Here is a 13,590-nt window from a genome sequence, read left to right on the forward strand (position 1 = left end):
ACACACACACAATCACACACACAATCACACACACAATCACACACACACAATCACACACACAATCACAATCACACACACACACACAATCACACACACACACACACACACAATCACACACACAGTCTTAAATTTGGTTGATACTTCCCCCGATTAAAAATACATGAGCATTTGAAATAGGCGATGTTTGTTTTGCTCGTGCCACTTCCCCGTCACACAACATCTGCAGGAGATAAGGCCTAAACTGAGGCGTGGTCACCAGCAGAGACAGTTTGTGTCCCGTTGGCAGCGCTCACCCGTTTATCGATCTCTCCATGCTGCAGCTGCACAAAGCGAGCGCTGATAGCAGCTATGTAGCTCTGCTGATTAGAGAAGGCCACCCGCCCCGCTCCTTTGGGGTATTTCAACTCCGGGTCAGTGTCGATGCCGGCGTAGCACACTCCTCCGTACAGCCGGTCCATGATCATCGCCAGCTCCACTGCAGAGGGGGAAAAAAGAGAACGAGAAGCGACAGAAGAGAGAGTCGTATTAATTAAATAGACAGAAAAGCAGCAACAAATGTTAGATGTGAAGTATAAATACTAAGATAAACAGTACTGTGTAATCAAAGCGATACAAGCGAACACACACTAAGTACACAGAGTACACAGAGCCAGCTCCATGTGGCTTTGGCTTACCAAACAAATGGATTACTGTTCAGTTTGGTGGAGGAAAAGTGTGAGTCTAAAGCCGCCTTAAAAACATGTTTTTTCAGCAGATGACAAAGGCTGGCGACTTATTATTTTATTCATTATCGTACTTAAGTCCTCTTTAAGTCCCCACAGTGTGTTTTACCTGTGTTTTACTTTACTTTTTGCTCTATGAAGTATGTACAATTTAAAAAAGTGGGTCATAATGGAAGAAATGTGCCGTAAAACACCAGGAGAATTGCACGCGCCGCGATGGGTCGTTCTATCGTGGAGTAATAGTGTCTTATTTGGACTGTGGGCTCAAAGGGCCTTCTGCAACTGGAAAGAAACATCTCAAAGACAACAATTGCCTGCCACAAGGAAAACAGTCATCAGAGCCGATAAAAACTCAAGTGAATATTCTCCACAGTGTGCTTCTTCAGTCTCTGCAGTTCATCCAATATTTATTCACCAAGGTTCTATTTTAGAGCTAGTTTACCTGAAGAAAACACTAGATGAGCTTATATCGCATCGCTTTTAGGCACAGTATAAACTAATTCAAATGTGTGAGAAGCTGCATGGAAGTGGCGCCGTACCTGCACGGAGCGGGCGGGGCACTCCTCCCACAAAGATGGTTTTCCTCGGGTCCAGAGGCTGTGAGCCGTCCATCACGAAGTCGCTGTCGTTCAGGTTCCAGGGTCGAATTTGAACCTGCGTCACAGATGATACAGTTAGACTTTCTTTACTTTTTTAGACTTTCTGACTGTAGATGTAGCACCGTGTCTTAAGCGCTCGATCGTCAAATATCTACGGTCAATACAACGCTTAAGTTTGTCTGGATTCAATATTTGTTTTGCGCTTTCTTTAGCGAAGTGAATACGTTTTAAATGGTTGTTGCTTAAATGTCGAAAATGTACTTGGTGTGACTTTGTTTTCTCCGGTTACTACGGGAAAAATACTTCAAAAATGTGTCTGGCATGCTGTAAGGTCAAAGGAACCGGAGCTCCGCCTGCCTCAGCGCCCGAGATAGATTCCCTCGGGCAATTTGATGAATGTCTGTGCCCTCTAACACCACTTAAAGCTGCAGTACCGGATTTTCAAGTAAGTATTTAAACTGTCCCTTGTTCCTCGCCCTCACTAACACATCACCAGTGGTCACATGCATGTTTTTGGGCACTAGCACAGCTTTTTCAAATGGAAAAGTGAAGCACAACATGTTTTCTAATGAGATGAAGGTTTTTTTTTTGTCACATAGTTCTACTTTCTGAGGGGAAAACAGTATTTATTCATTCAAAAGAGACGGTAATACAGCTTGAATGTCCAAACAAAACCATATAAAGCACAAAAGCCTGTACACTGGCACTGACCGGCTTGTCTTTGATGGTGGGGCTGGACACGCACAGATACAGTTTTCCGTCTTCTTCGATGCAGGCGTCGATCAGAGCCTGAACGGAGCTCTCGTCCTGGAACAGCAGGAAGGCGTAGCCTGCACACACACGGCACAGGCTCAGCACACACTATTGACAGGCGCACTCCCGATTATAATGTAACTCTTGTCAGCTTCCGACACACTGCGCTCACAGCGGGGGACGTACAAACACAGAAAACAGTCAAATGTGTTTTCAAACGTGTGAAGAGAAGTGCTGCTGCGGTTCGTCTTATAGAAGAAGTTGTGTTGCGAGAGTTAAAACAAGCACCTTTAAAAGCACTACATGACTTTAGTGGAAGAGATGTTATTGATTTGACACAAAGCACAATAACACACTTGTCACAAATGTTTGATGGATAAATGACTTGATGTACTGTGGAACATTCCAGGCAAATGTAAACTTTGCAGTGACATCATGTTGTGGCTGAGCGGCGTGCGTGTCTATGAAAGATCGTTCCACCGTTACCATGGTGACACATGCAGTACCATGCAGGATTGGCCAACAGTGTCATAAGTTTTGACATAAATCGTCTCTTTCTGGTCAGATCGTGTTAAACAAAGATCTGATTGAAGTCTAACTTCAGCCGTTAGCTTCATTAGATCATGTGGAAAGATTCAATAAACAACCCCATCAAAAATGTTACATAGTGCAGCTTTAATCACTATTAGATTGATGCATTTCATTAAGTATTACTAGAGAAGCAGCACATCGATACAATACTGGGTATAAAGGTCTATCAAAAGGTAAAATGATTATTTACAGGCTCTTGGTATTTAACCTATTTGTCCGCCCACTAAACATCCACGGACGATGTTCTGTTAGCTTTTGTGTTTTGTCCTGTGTAAAATGGTAATGCAGCAGCACCAAACTGGGCCTGTACCTTTGGGAGGGAAATAGGATTTGCTCTCGGCTTTGTGAGGCCAGTCCACAAACAGGTGACCGAAGCGGCGGAAACTGGCTGTGATCTCATCTGTAAAGAACCAGACGCAAATTACATTTCCTTAAGCCTGCATCTGTGTCAAAAAGTGCATTTCCTGTTTACGTTCGGACTCTGCTTTGAGTCAGCGGGCTTATTGAAACCCTCGTATGTACCTTCGTCTATGTCAGGGGGCAGTCCGCCCACAAACACTTTGCGGGAGTAGCGTTCGACTCGCTCTCCGTTCTGGTGTGGGAAGCAGTGAGGAGATCCCAGACCGGCCAAGCCCTCGCCGCGCTCGTCGTCGGGAAAACCGTCCTCCATCGGGAAGAGAGAGGAATGGCCTACAACACAAGGAGAAAAGAGTTCAGAGAGAGCTTTGTCTCGTGGGTAAAGGGTTAAAATGAGGTCAGTGGGACATGGTGTAGACGTAATGGCAAATGTACAATTATCCCGCTGCCTTGAGTCATTCACCTGATGGGAGGACGTGAACCCACCGCTGCAAGAAACTGGCTTTCAGCATTTATTAATGACTTTTCCTTTTACCCAATGCTTAAGAGTATTTATGTAAATATGCAAATACGCAAAAGCCCTTTGATATACAAAGCAGACTTGAAGTTACAGTATAATCAAGCAATATGTTCTACTTTAAATGCGGGCGTGTTTTCGAAAATAGAAGAACATGTTGACATCATAAAGAAAACGACTAAGCTTGCAACATGTTTTTCCAAGGTCTTCAGTGCAAAGAACATGACTCTTTGCACTTCATGTCTTTAAATTCAGATATACCCACATCACAGGCGCACACATCGCCCATCTATTGTATGCAGAGCTCATTTGTACATAGAATAGATAGAACACAATGCACTGTATTGATTCAGAACAGAAAGGCACGACACCGTATCTCAAGACATAAAGAAACATCACGAAAGCATGCAATTACATAGATGCATCAATGAGCAAAAACGGCAAGCACTCCACGTACATAAATAATGGATAAAGCGTTGCATTCGGTGCCCGGTCCCCGTCGGCGTGGTGAGCGGCCGCGGTTGCGTGCGGCGGAGGTTAAACCCCGCCTGCCCCGTCCCTGCGTCCGTACAACCTGCTCTGAGCTGCTTTATACAGATTTATGGGAGAGTTTAGCCTGAGCTTACACTGAGCGCTCCGGGCCATGAGCCGCTGACACGGAGCGGGGCGTCTGCTTCTCGCTCCGGGTCGGCGTGTGAGAAACGGGCGCGCGCGATGACGACTTTTAACGAGGCCCGACGCTTTGACAAGTCATGCAGACGGCGTGTCACTTCACATAAACTGACAAAAAGCAAACGTGTTGTATACAAGCACGGAGATTAAAAGGAAACCAGGAAATGGGTGAATTAAGACAAACAAACAAACCCAGAAAAGAAAACGGCTTGATGTCACAAAATGAGTCAAACGGAACATTGAAAAAAAAGAAAAAGGAAATGCTTCCAATGACAACATATTTTACCTCGTCTCCTGCTATAATTCCTGGCTGCGTGTGGAATAAGGAGACATTTTTAAATTAACATTATATTACACCATGCACAGGGTCCTTGGGCCAAAAGTCAACTGCGCAAAAGACGTAACAGTCAAGGTTTATTCAATATAGCTTTATTAGAATGTAGTATGACTTTGAGGCAAAGCAACTAACGCCACGGCAAATTCATAGTAACATTACCAATGAATGTGAACTCTACTATTCCTGAAGAAAGCTTTCACAAGTCATTTTATTGAATCAAGGTCACAAGCTGCAGCTGCGGCAGAACCAAAAAAATAAGGAAAATGAAAAATTGAAGAAACTTGCAAGAAAAGCAAATTCGTGGTCAAACTTCAGGGATAAAAAACGAGCTTGTAGCACTTCAATGACTAAAGAATTATTATTGGAAAAGAACGCTGTTGAAATTACGTGTGAGAATGCAACGGGTACTAATGTAGTGTCTCAAAAAAGAAGAGCTAAGAACGGTCCTAGGATTGAACCTTGTGGAACTACTGTATTATGATGAAGATAGAGCAAGGGCAGCAAAAGTACAGAGGTACAGAGGAGGTAGGTGTAGGTGTAGATGTACTCCGTGTGGGGTGTGTTCCGACGGGCAGCGCAGTAAAACAGCAAAGCCAATGAAAAATCAGTTAGTGTAAAACAAGCTTGTCATACGAGTGCGGCAGAACTCAGTTATTTCTCCCTGAGGACTGCGAGATCTGCCAAGAGTAATAAAGGATCCCAACATCGAAACCCAATGTCACAATTCCAAAGTCACAAACTTGTAGAGGAAATGTTAAAGCTGGGGCACTGAGGCTCAGCACGTTCTTCTAATACCTGCCAAACACAGGGTAAGGTTTCCAAACATGCCTATATGACACATCCAAGCGCCTGCTGTCGCTAATGCTGCTGACTCTAACGCAAACATGTAGCGGCGAAGGCAGCGGTTGCACAAAGACGAGGCTTGTAGGCACAGAGCACACTATACATGACTAACTGTGTTGGTTGACAATTATGAAACCTTTTGAGGCTGCAACTAGGGCAGCAGCAGCGGCATACGGAGTTCTCCACAGTTTTACCAGGGAAAAGGAGCAAATTGTGATAAAAAGTCAAACTAGGAAACATTGATGGCAAATAAACGGTAGGTGCAGCTGCCTTGCCAAATCTTTGCAGAGAAATTCAATCGTTTCCAACTCTAAAACCTGGTTATAACTCATCCCACAAAGGTCAATCAGATGAAACACATTTTACACCTCACCTGCCGGGTGAGATTTTCCTTTTTATTTGCTTAGTGAGAAATAAGGTACTTTTGCAAAGAGCCCCAGTGAATTGGTAGAACGCCGAGTGAATTAGAATGAAGTGGACACCGGAGAGATTGAAACACTGACCCATCTAAATTGTAAGAACAGGGATAGGATGAAAAGGTGGCCTGGACACAAGGAAATAATCCAGAGCGGTCTCGGCGGACCTTCCAGCCCAGATGGACATTAACTCTGTGGGAAGGTCAGAGCGAGCCGCAGCGAGATGAGAGGGAGATAGTAAAGCAGATTGGATGAGAGCGGGGAGTGCTATAAAAAGATGTGTGAGAGAAACAGGAAAATAAAGCATTGGATAAAGAGGCTGGTGAAGTGGGGGAGAATGAGGGGAATGATGCATGCAATCTGTGTGTTTATGAGACAAAGCAGGGGAGGGATCTTCTGCTGCTACTACTGCTACTGCTACTGCTGCTGCTTCTACTGCTGCTGCTTCTACTGCTGCTGCTTCTACTGCTGCTGCTGCTTCTACTGCTGCTGCTTCTACTGCTGCTTCTACTTCTACTGCTGCTACTGCTGCTACTGCTACTGCTGCTGCTTCTACTGCTGCTGCTTCTACTGCTGCTGCTTCTACTGCTGCTGCTTCTACTGCTGCTGCTTCTACTGCTACTGCTGCTTCTACTTCTGCTGCTGCTGCTTCTACTGCTGCTGCTGCTGCTTCTACTGCTGCTGCTGCTGCTTCTACTGCTGCTGCTGCTGCTTCTACTGCTGCTGCTGCTGCTGCTTCTACTGCTGCTACTGCTGCTGCTGCTGCTGCTGCTGCTGCTGCTGCTGCTGCTGCTGCTGCTTCTACTGCTGCTGCTTCTACTGCTGCTGCTTCTACTGCTACTGCTGCTACTGCTGCTGCTACTGCTGCTGCTGCTATTACTCCTGCTACTACTGCTACTGCTACTGCTACTGCTACTACTCCTGCTACTACTACTAGTGCTGCTACTACTACTACTACTACTGCTACTACTGCTGCTACTACTGCTGCTACTGCTGCTGCTACTGCTGCTGCTACGGCTACTGCTACTGCTACTACTGCTACTACTGCTACTACTGCTACTACTACTCTGGTATGTTCTGTCTGTCCACTATGCCCCAGGGCTATGACAACTCCGCACGCCATGTGACCACTGCGCCGTGTGACCAGACCATGTGACCGCAGCCTCGTACGTTTGTGGCCCTTGACCAGGTGCATCCAGAACAGCCAGGTAAGGACATGTTAAGAGAGGGAAAGAGGGCAACACGCAGCACATAAAACCCTCCACGCAGCAGCAGACGGATTTATGTGAGGAAGTATTCTTGTAAATGTTACGTTCTTTCATTGTAGAAAGGCAGACATTTTCAAACATGCCTTATTCGGAGTTAATTCACGGCATGATCTTGAGAAGGAAATCAAAGAATCAAGAATAATAATGCAATGTATTGAAGATACTCAACAGCTACTACATTAAGTATAAGAAAATGTGGTTGTTGCCGTTAAAAAGTCGGATTGATCCACGTTATCTAAATGGAAATGTATCGCATAATGTTTTAAATAATCCATAGAAGTTCTTTCTGCTCCCGTTCATGTCACTGACGAGGTCTTTTATGTTACAAAATAAATAAAATAGTGTTTAAAATGTTACTCTCACTGTGGTTGTCCTTTGTATGATGATGAGTGCCACAAACACAATTCTATGACAGCTATAATGTCAATTATTCTCATCAAGGTTATATAAAGCTTGACAAATAACGCACAAATTACTGGGCCTCGAATTTGCTCATTGTAATTATTATTCCCTGAAGAGAAACGAGCAAACAATGTATCACACCTTTGTGCAAGGAGGTCACTGCGGGGCGGTAAACGAACGAAACAGAACGCCCATGAACCAAACAATGTTAGTCCGACTATCAACAGAGCACATTATATTAGGACATGGGTCATTTATAACCACAATAGAGCATTTGTCAAGCCTGTAATGTCATGATACGGACCTCTGTGTCGTCCTGTAGAGCAAATACTTCACGACGTAAAAGAGTTGCGACAGCCGCTTGTGGTGAAGAAAACTCTCATGTCGAAAGTTCTTCACTAGCCTGAGCGAAGGGTTGCAATGACTTGTGACATTTAGAAAGCAGAAGGGCGCAAAAGGGTGCAGCCTCAAGATTCTGGTCGGGCAGAGACGCTGATTAAAAAAAAAAAGGACTCAAAAAAACCTCTAAAATGACCAGACCCAAAAAAACACTCGAAGATCTTACAACGTCCTCTGAGAAATAGCAGTGTAATGCAAATGACAAACAATAAAGCTGCAGTGCTTCTTAATAGACTTGAGGTCGATGTCATACGCACCGTTAAGGGACAGAGGGTTGTCCCCGCCTGGATGAGGGAACCCCAGACGACCTGCACGAAAGACACAAGCATTCAGTCATTGAGCAGCCGATCCACAATGGCCGATAAAGCAAAGGAAATAACACTGCAACAATCACGCAGTTAAATAAAAAGGCATTGCTCATTATCTAATCTCCCAATTTATCATATCACACAATTGTTCACAAAATCATATCTCAGGCAGAAATCATATCTCAGGCAGAGGTTGAATTAAACTTTGAACGTGGCCAATAGAAAACGCAATACAAACCCACTGTATTTGGCAACAACTGTTAGCACTTTTCTGATCTTAATGCGACTCATTTCACAGTAAACAAAAGAACAAGAGGCAGAATGTTTTGTATTTTGTTGACTGTGAAATGAGCCTTAAACATCCCCAAACGCTGGAGATGTTTAAGGCTATTTTTGATTTGTTATAAAAAATTAAAAAAAAAAAAAAGGTGTGGCGTCCGACACTATAAAACAACCCGGAGCCGCGTCGCTATCTGGGCTCCGATCACACCACATAAATTAAGTCGCTTCCAATTTAGCAAAAAGCCACAAGAAACCAGCCCAGGATAACGTTCTTTAGTTATTGCCTCATGTGGAGAGATCTACTTTGCTGACGGTTGCAGTTTGAACAGCGCCTCTCACATCGTCGGGCACGATCGAGACACAGGAAAGTCTTTTAGGATTTGCCGAAAACTCGATACGATTCGGAGCGATACTCTTCAATCTTGTACGAGGACCCACGCCGCCGCACGTCGACGTCCCTTTACCCGTCTGCTCCTCCAGCGCTCTCGGCCTCGTGTCACACATTTTGCGTCGTGCTGCTTCGCTCGTTTTCCGGTGCCAAAAAGGAGCCTCAAAGTAACGCGAGGGCCCGGCTAACTCGACGGGCTAATGGCACGGGGCGGCCAAAAAGAGTGCCACCATTGTTTAAATGGCTGCGAGCCGTCCGGCCATTGGTGCGTTCCCGTGTCCCTCGGTCACGTGCGAAGTCGGATGACCCCCTCCCCCCCGCGTCGGGTCTGGTTTGGAAACTGTGGTGGGGCGGATACAGGACGCGGGAGGAAACGGGGCGGACCACCCATAGACACTGGAGTGGTTCAGGAGCGTTTCACAGCACATTTATCACAGACTGGGCATCAGCGGAGGCCTCTACCGAGCTGTGTCGAGTCAAGCTGCACAATGATACAAAAACGAATCATAAGTGCAATGTGAGTGGGTGAGATGGTCAAATTGCAACGTGTGTAAAAGCAAAAAAACTAACTGCATACAAACGCTCTAAATTGCTATGTATTCTTGTATGAGTTTGTTAAGTTCTTATTTCCCTCAAATATTAAAGCTCCTGTTGTTTTCAATTAACACTCTGAACATCAAAAACATTGCAAATCGAACTGCGTCAAGATAAAAATGAATGAAATAAAAATAAAGGTTTAAAACGTTTGTTCCCATTTCCGACCAGTGGATACTTTAGTTTTCATTGTTTTCATTGTCTATGTCTGAATGAATGTGGTTTTGGGGCTTAATACTTTTACAGTTTCTTTGCAATAATGTGGAAATGTATGTGTTTTTTTGTAATATAATACGATTTGAGCTGTAGATGTTCGAATAAGGAACTTCTATTGTAAATTACAGTCCCAGTCTGTTATTTAGAAGTTTAGTTGTTGAGTTTTAATGATTTTGTAAATTTCAAAAAGGGTTACAGGGATTATTCTGCTTTGTGGTTATTGTTTTAGTACTATTATAGTTACATCAGTCGTAAGACAGCTGCAGCTCCAAACGTTTTTTACCTCCAAGTGTGGGGAGCAAATTAATAATGCAAAGTAATGCGATTTGAACATTTTGAAAGGCTTTTATGAACATGGAGGCATTATTAATAACGTTCCTTCACCGCGAGTGAATTATTTGAACTATCCCATTGCAACTCTAAATATACCTTTACAGTTTACGACGACACAAATAGAAGTGCGGCGGAGGCGTGGCGGCGTCCATCTTGGCTCTGCACCGCGCGTCTCCAAAGCCTTTAATAGCGCGTGAAAGCACGTTTGTGAGCGGGGCAACATCCCTGCGCGGCTGCCGCTAGCATGTGCCCGCTCTGTGAACCTGATTAGCATGCTGGCGGCTGCATACGTGTACAGTACGGGCCCCACAGAGCAGCAGTGTGTCTCTGGCCCGCAAACAGAGGGCTCCTTTCTACCACTCGGGACAATGCTGGAAGCCATTCAAAACCACTCCCGACAGTAGACAGTTTTTCTCCCCTCTGTGCCCTCACTTTGTTTCGACGTGAGGTGCGAGAGAAGAGCGAGAACGGCGCGGCCCGTGTGCGTTTTGACATCGTCGTGAGCGTGTGTGTGTGTGTGTGAGTGTGTGTGAGGGAGAGAGATTTGCAGTAATTATGCTTTTACTCGGCTGCGAGGGGGAACGCGAAGCCAGGATACGAGCATGAAGTGTAATTAGGAAAACAAGGAGTAAACTGGGTTATTTGTGTTGTAGGCCAAAGACTACTAGGACGGAAATGGAACGAGGAGAACGCATTCTGTTTGGGAGTGATGCAGCAGTTTCGACGCAAACCACAGACCTCGTGTGTCCGTCCGTGAGTGCGATTGTCCCGCCTCGCAGGGAAGGAAGAAGACTTGGCTATGCCCGCCGCGCAATCACCATAAATGCCAAATGCTAAACGGCTAAAGCCCGAGTTCTTTGTTTGGCCGTAATGCTATAGTTTTGACGTCGTCGCAGTGAACCCTTTGAACTTGCTTCTTGCTCGTGGCAGCTAATGGGCAGCCCACGGTTATTCTGAGGCATCTGTAGCACGTCCACAACACCGCCAAAGTGTTTAGAGAGACTGTAGGAATAGAAAACGGAGCTGCTTCTTGGATTAGACGCAATCGTTTCAAGGAACCATCAGCAAACTCTTCATTTCTTCATCAGCAGGTTCAAGGCTTTAACGAGGATCCAAGCAGCAAAAGGTTTATAATAAATAAACTACTGTATAACTTCACACGTTTGTCTGTTTAACTTCTGGTTTATTTCTGTCAATCAACCAAACAGACACAAGCAAAAGAGCCACCGATCTATGAATAGACAACCAAATAAATGTAGGACAATAACAATAATAATCCCTAAACATCATTGCAGTAAATACTGTCATTTTAGCTCCCCGGACAACGTTAGATATCTCCTGTGGTTTGGCGCTTCTACAGAGCCTGTCAGTAAATCGGATTTTATAAAAGTCTGGCTCATTTCTTTCCTAATGAAGTCCCAAAACCGTATGGTGTTGAAGGCGCAGATAAACCTGTTATACAGTCTCCGGTGCCAGGCTGCTTGAGGGACCGAGCAGCAGCAGTAGCAGGAATGTGTGCCAGCGAGCCTAGTGCGCGGATTCAGACGTGGCTAATGAGCTAGCCCTCCACTCCTCTGCTTTTAATACCGAGGAAGCGGTGCCGCGGTTTGACAGCACTACACTGGATCACAGCGGGAGAGCGGTTCAGCGCAGGCTACAATAAATACGAGCCGATAGTGTGGAGTCTGGAGAAGGTTCTCAATTGCGTAAAACCGGACGGTCTCTCTGTCTGTTTGTCTACACTACGCCCCAGTGACCTTTGAGTTCAACACTGGGCTGTTTACACATTCAACATTAATCAAGAACGAATAGGCTTCAATGTGGGAGAAGTAGAAGCGCCTACTGCTGTGAAAGACTTGCTAATGCTGCTGAAGTTAGCCTGATTAATCCTCAGGTGTCTAGGCACCATTTGAAGAGATCCTAAAGTAAAACTATAAAACATAGTCCTGTTGACAATCTTTTGAATGTCTGGTTTCCATTTTGCTCTAGATTGATTTGACATAAAAGAAATGCAGTTTGGTTTTAGGCTTTTGTCACGGCGCGCACGCTTCGACGTCATGACAAAAAGGCCTATCGTCAAAAACATCTGATTATTCAAAAACTCAACTCTGATATTGTGTTCATAAGCCCTTTTCTGCTCAAGGAGACAAAGCTACAACTTTTTAACAATCACATGCCGATCTTCATTACTACATTACTACAGCTACACCCGACCCCCCGCCAAAAGCCATCAGAAATCAAAAGTATTCAGTGAAATGAGCCGAGAGCCAGTCTTGGTCCCGGCACAGAGGCTTCTCTTCAGTTCACAGTGTACGAATAACGCAGACTTTGTCACAACGTGCTCCATTTTGTCCAACTGGGAACATCTAAATTGTACACATTGTGCTTTTAGTTTATTACCTGACGTGACCTATTTTCGCTATTTGCGTAACAAAAGAGACTAATGTCCCTACAGGGCCACCGAAGCTGTTTGAAGGCTTTGTAGCACTAAAGGTGTGATTTGTAGTACGCAATTATGTAGAGATCTCGTGCAGTTTTCACATTTGGTTTGGACAAAAAAGCGCTGATTAGTTACGAATTACAGCAAAAATATGAGCCACATAAAAACAATTATTGAACTGAATCGTACCAAGGATTTATTATAAATTATGTTTTCAAAAAAAATTGCATTCCTGTGGCTGCAATCTCGTGGGAACCGTGTCCGCTTCAATCCACAAATGAAACGCACGTAATTGTTTCAATTCGCCGAACCAAATGTTGTACTTATGGAGATGGAGACTCCCTGCTGAGATTTGCCTAGTCCCCCTTTCATCAATAACCAAAGCTATGCCTCCGTTCTAATTGTTCCTACCCAGAAGACACCAGACTCTACCCAGAGTGCTTTTCACCCCTCACGTATCGCTTTCAACTGCATGTCATAATCAGATTTCAAAGACGAGAAACACAAGACAAATCTAGCCTCTGCCGGATCTGGTGGAATAATCAGAATCTCACATAGAACAACTCGAGCCGATCTGAAAACGCCAGACTTTGTCATCGAAAAAACAAATCTAACGATCAAGGGCAAAGCGTGAAAACAGAAAAGTAAAGGCTCGCGCAATGGGAGACATTTGGAGTCGGAATGAGCCCAAAATGAGTCTTTCAATCTCAGTCATAAATCCCCTCTTTAATACAAAGCCTAAGCTCCGGCAGTGTATTCTCTCCTTCGTCTAAAAATGTATTGCGAAAAGAGGTCAGGCTCAATAGTTTGCCACATTCACGACGCACGCAGTGACTTTTAACGTCTACAAAAGTGAAGAGGAACAAAAATGACCTCTTAACTGACCTTGAAACTGTACACGACTCTAGCTGTTGGTACTTTAATTGCGCTACGGTGTATCGCAGTGTTGACAAATACTTGGGAGGTATATGACTCATAAACTGTCAAACGGAGTGACAAGTGAAAGCGACGTTTCCGTCACTCGGGCTAAATTTAAAGAAAAGGGGAAAAAGAAAATGGCTGACATGGAAACACGGTGGTCGTTAAAAGTGTCACCAGCCAAACTTGTAACGCGTCTTCTCCTCAAAACTATGGCGTAATGGTTAGGTCACGG

At 44.6% G+C, this 13,590-nt stretch overlaps 1 protein-coding gene across 2 annotated transcripts in view; it reads right to left on the reverse strand.

Annotated features, from left to right (window-relative positions):
- cpeb4b (cytoplasmic polyadenylation element binding protein 4b) overlaps positions 1-13,590 on the reverse strand; it is a 43,955-nt gene that overhangs the window by 6,764 nt on the left and 23,601 nt on the right. The window contains exons 4-10 of one of the 2 annotated variants that reach the window (XM_072445745.1): positions 8,134-8,184; positions 4,498-4,521; positions 3,188-3,355; positions 2,976-3,065; positions 2,033-2,151; positions 1,262-1,376; positions 294-475 (exon numbers count right to left, since the gene is read on the reverse strand). In XM_072445745.1, the coding sequence (XP_072301846.1) occupies positions 294-475; positions 1,262-1,376; positions 2,033-2,151; positions 2,976-3,065; positions 3,188-3,355; positions 4,498-4,521; positions 8,134-8,184 (749 nt within the window). The remainder of the gene's footprint in view (positions 1-293; positions 476-1,261; positions 1,377-2,032; positions 2,152-2,975; positions 3,066-3,187; positions 3,356-4,497; positions 4,522-8,133; positions 8,185-13,590) is intronic. The other variant, XM_072445746.1, reaches the window with a different exon arrangement.

The sequence above is a fragment of the Eucyclogobius newberryi genome, unplaced genomic scaffold (assembly GCF_026437365.1).
Source record: "Eucyclogobius newberryi isolate DKJ021-1_F unplaced genomic scaffold, fEucNew1.0.hap1 SCAF_15, whole genome shotgun sequence".
Taxonomy (NCBI): Eukaryota; Metazoa; Chordata; class Actinopteri; order Gobiiformes; family Gobiidae; genus Eucyclogobius; species Eucyclogobius newberryi.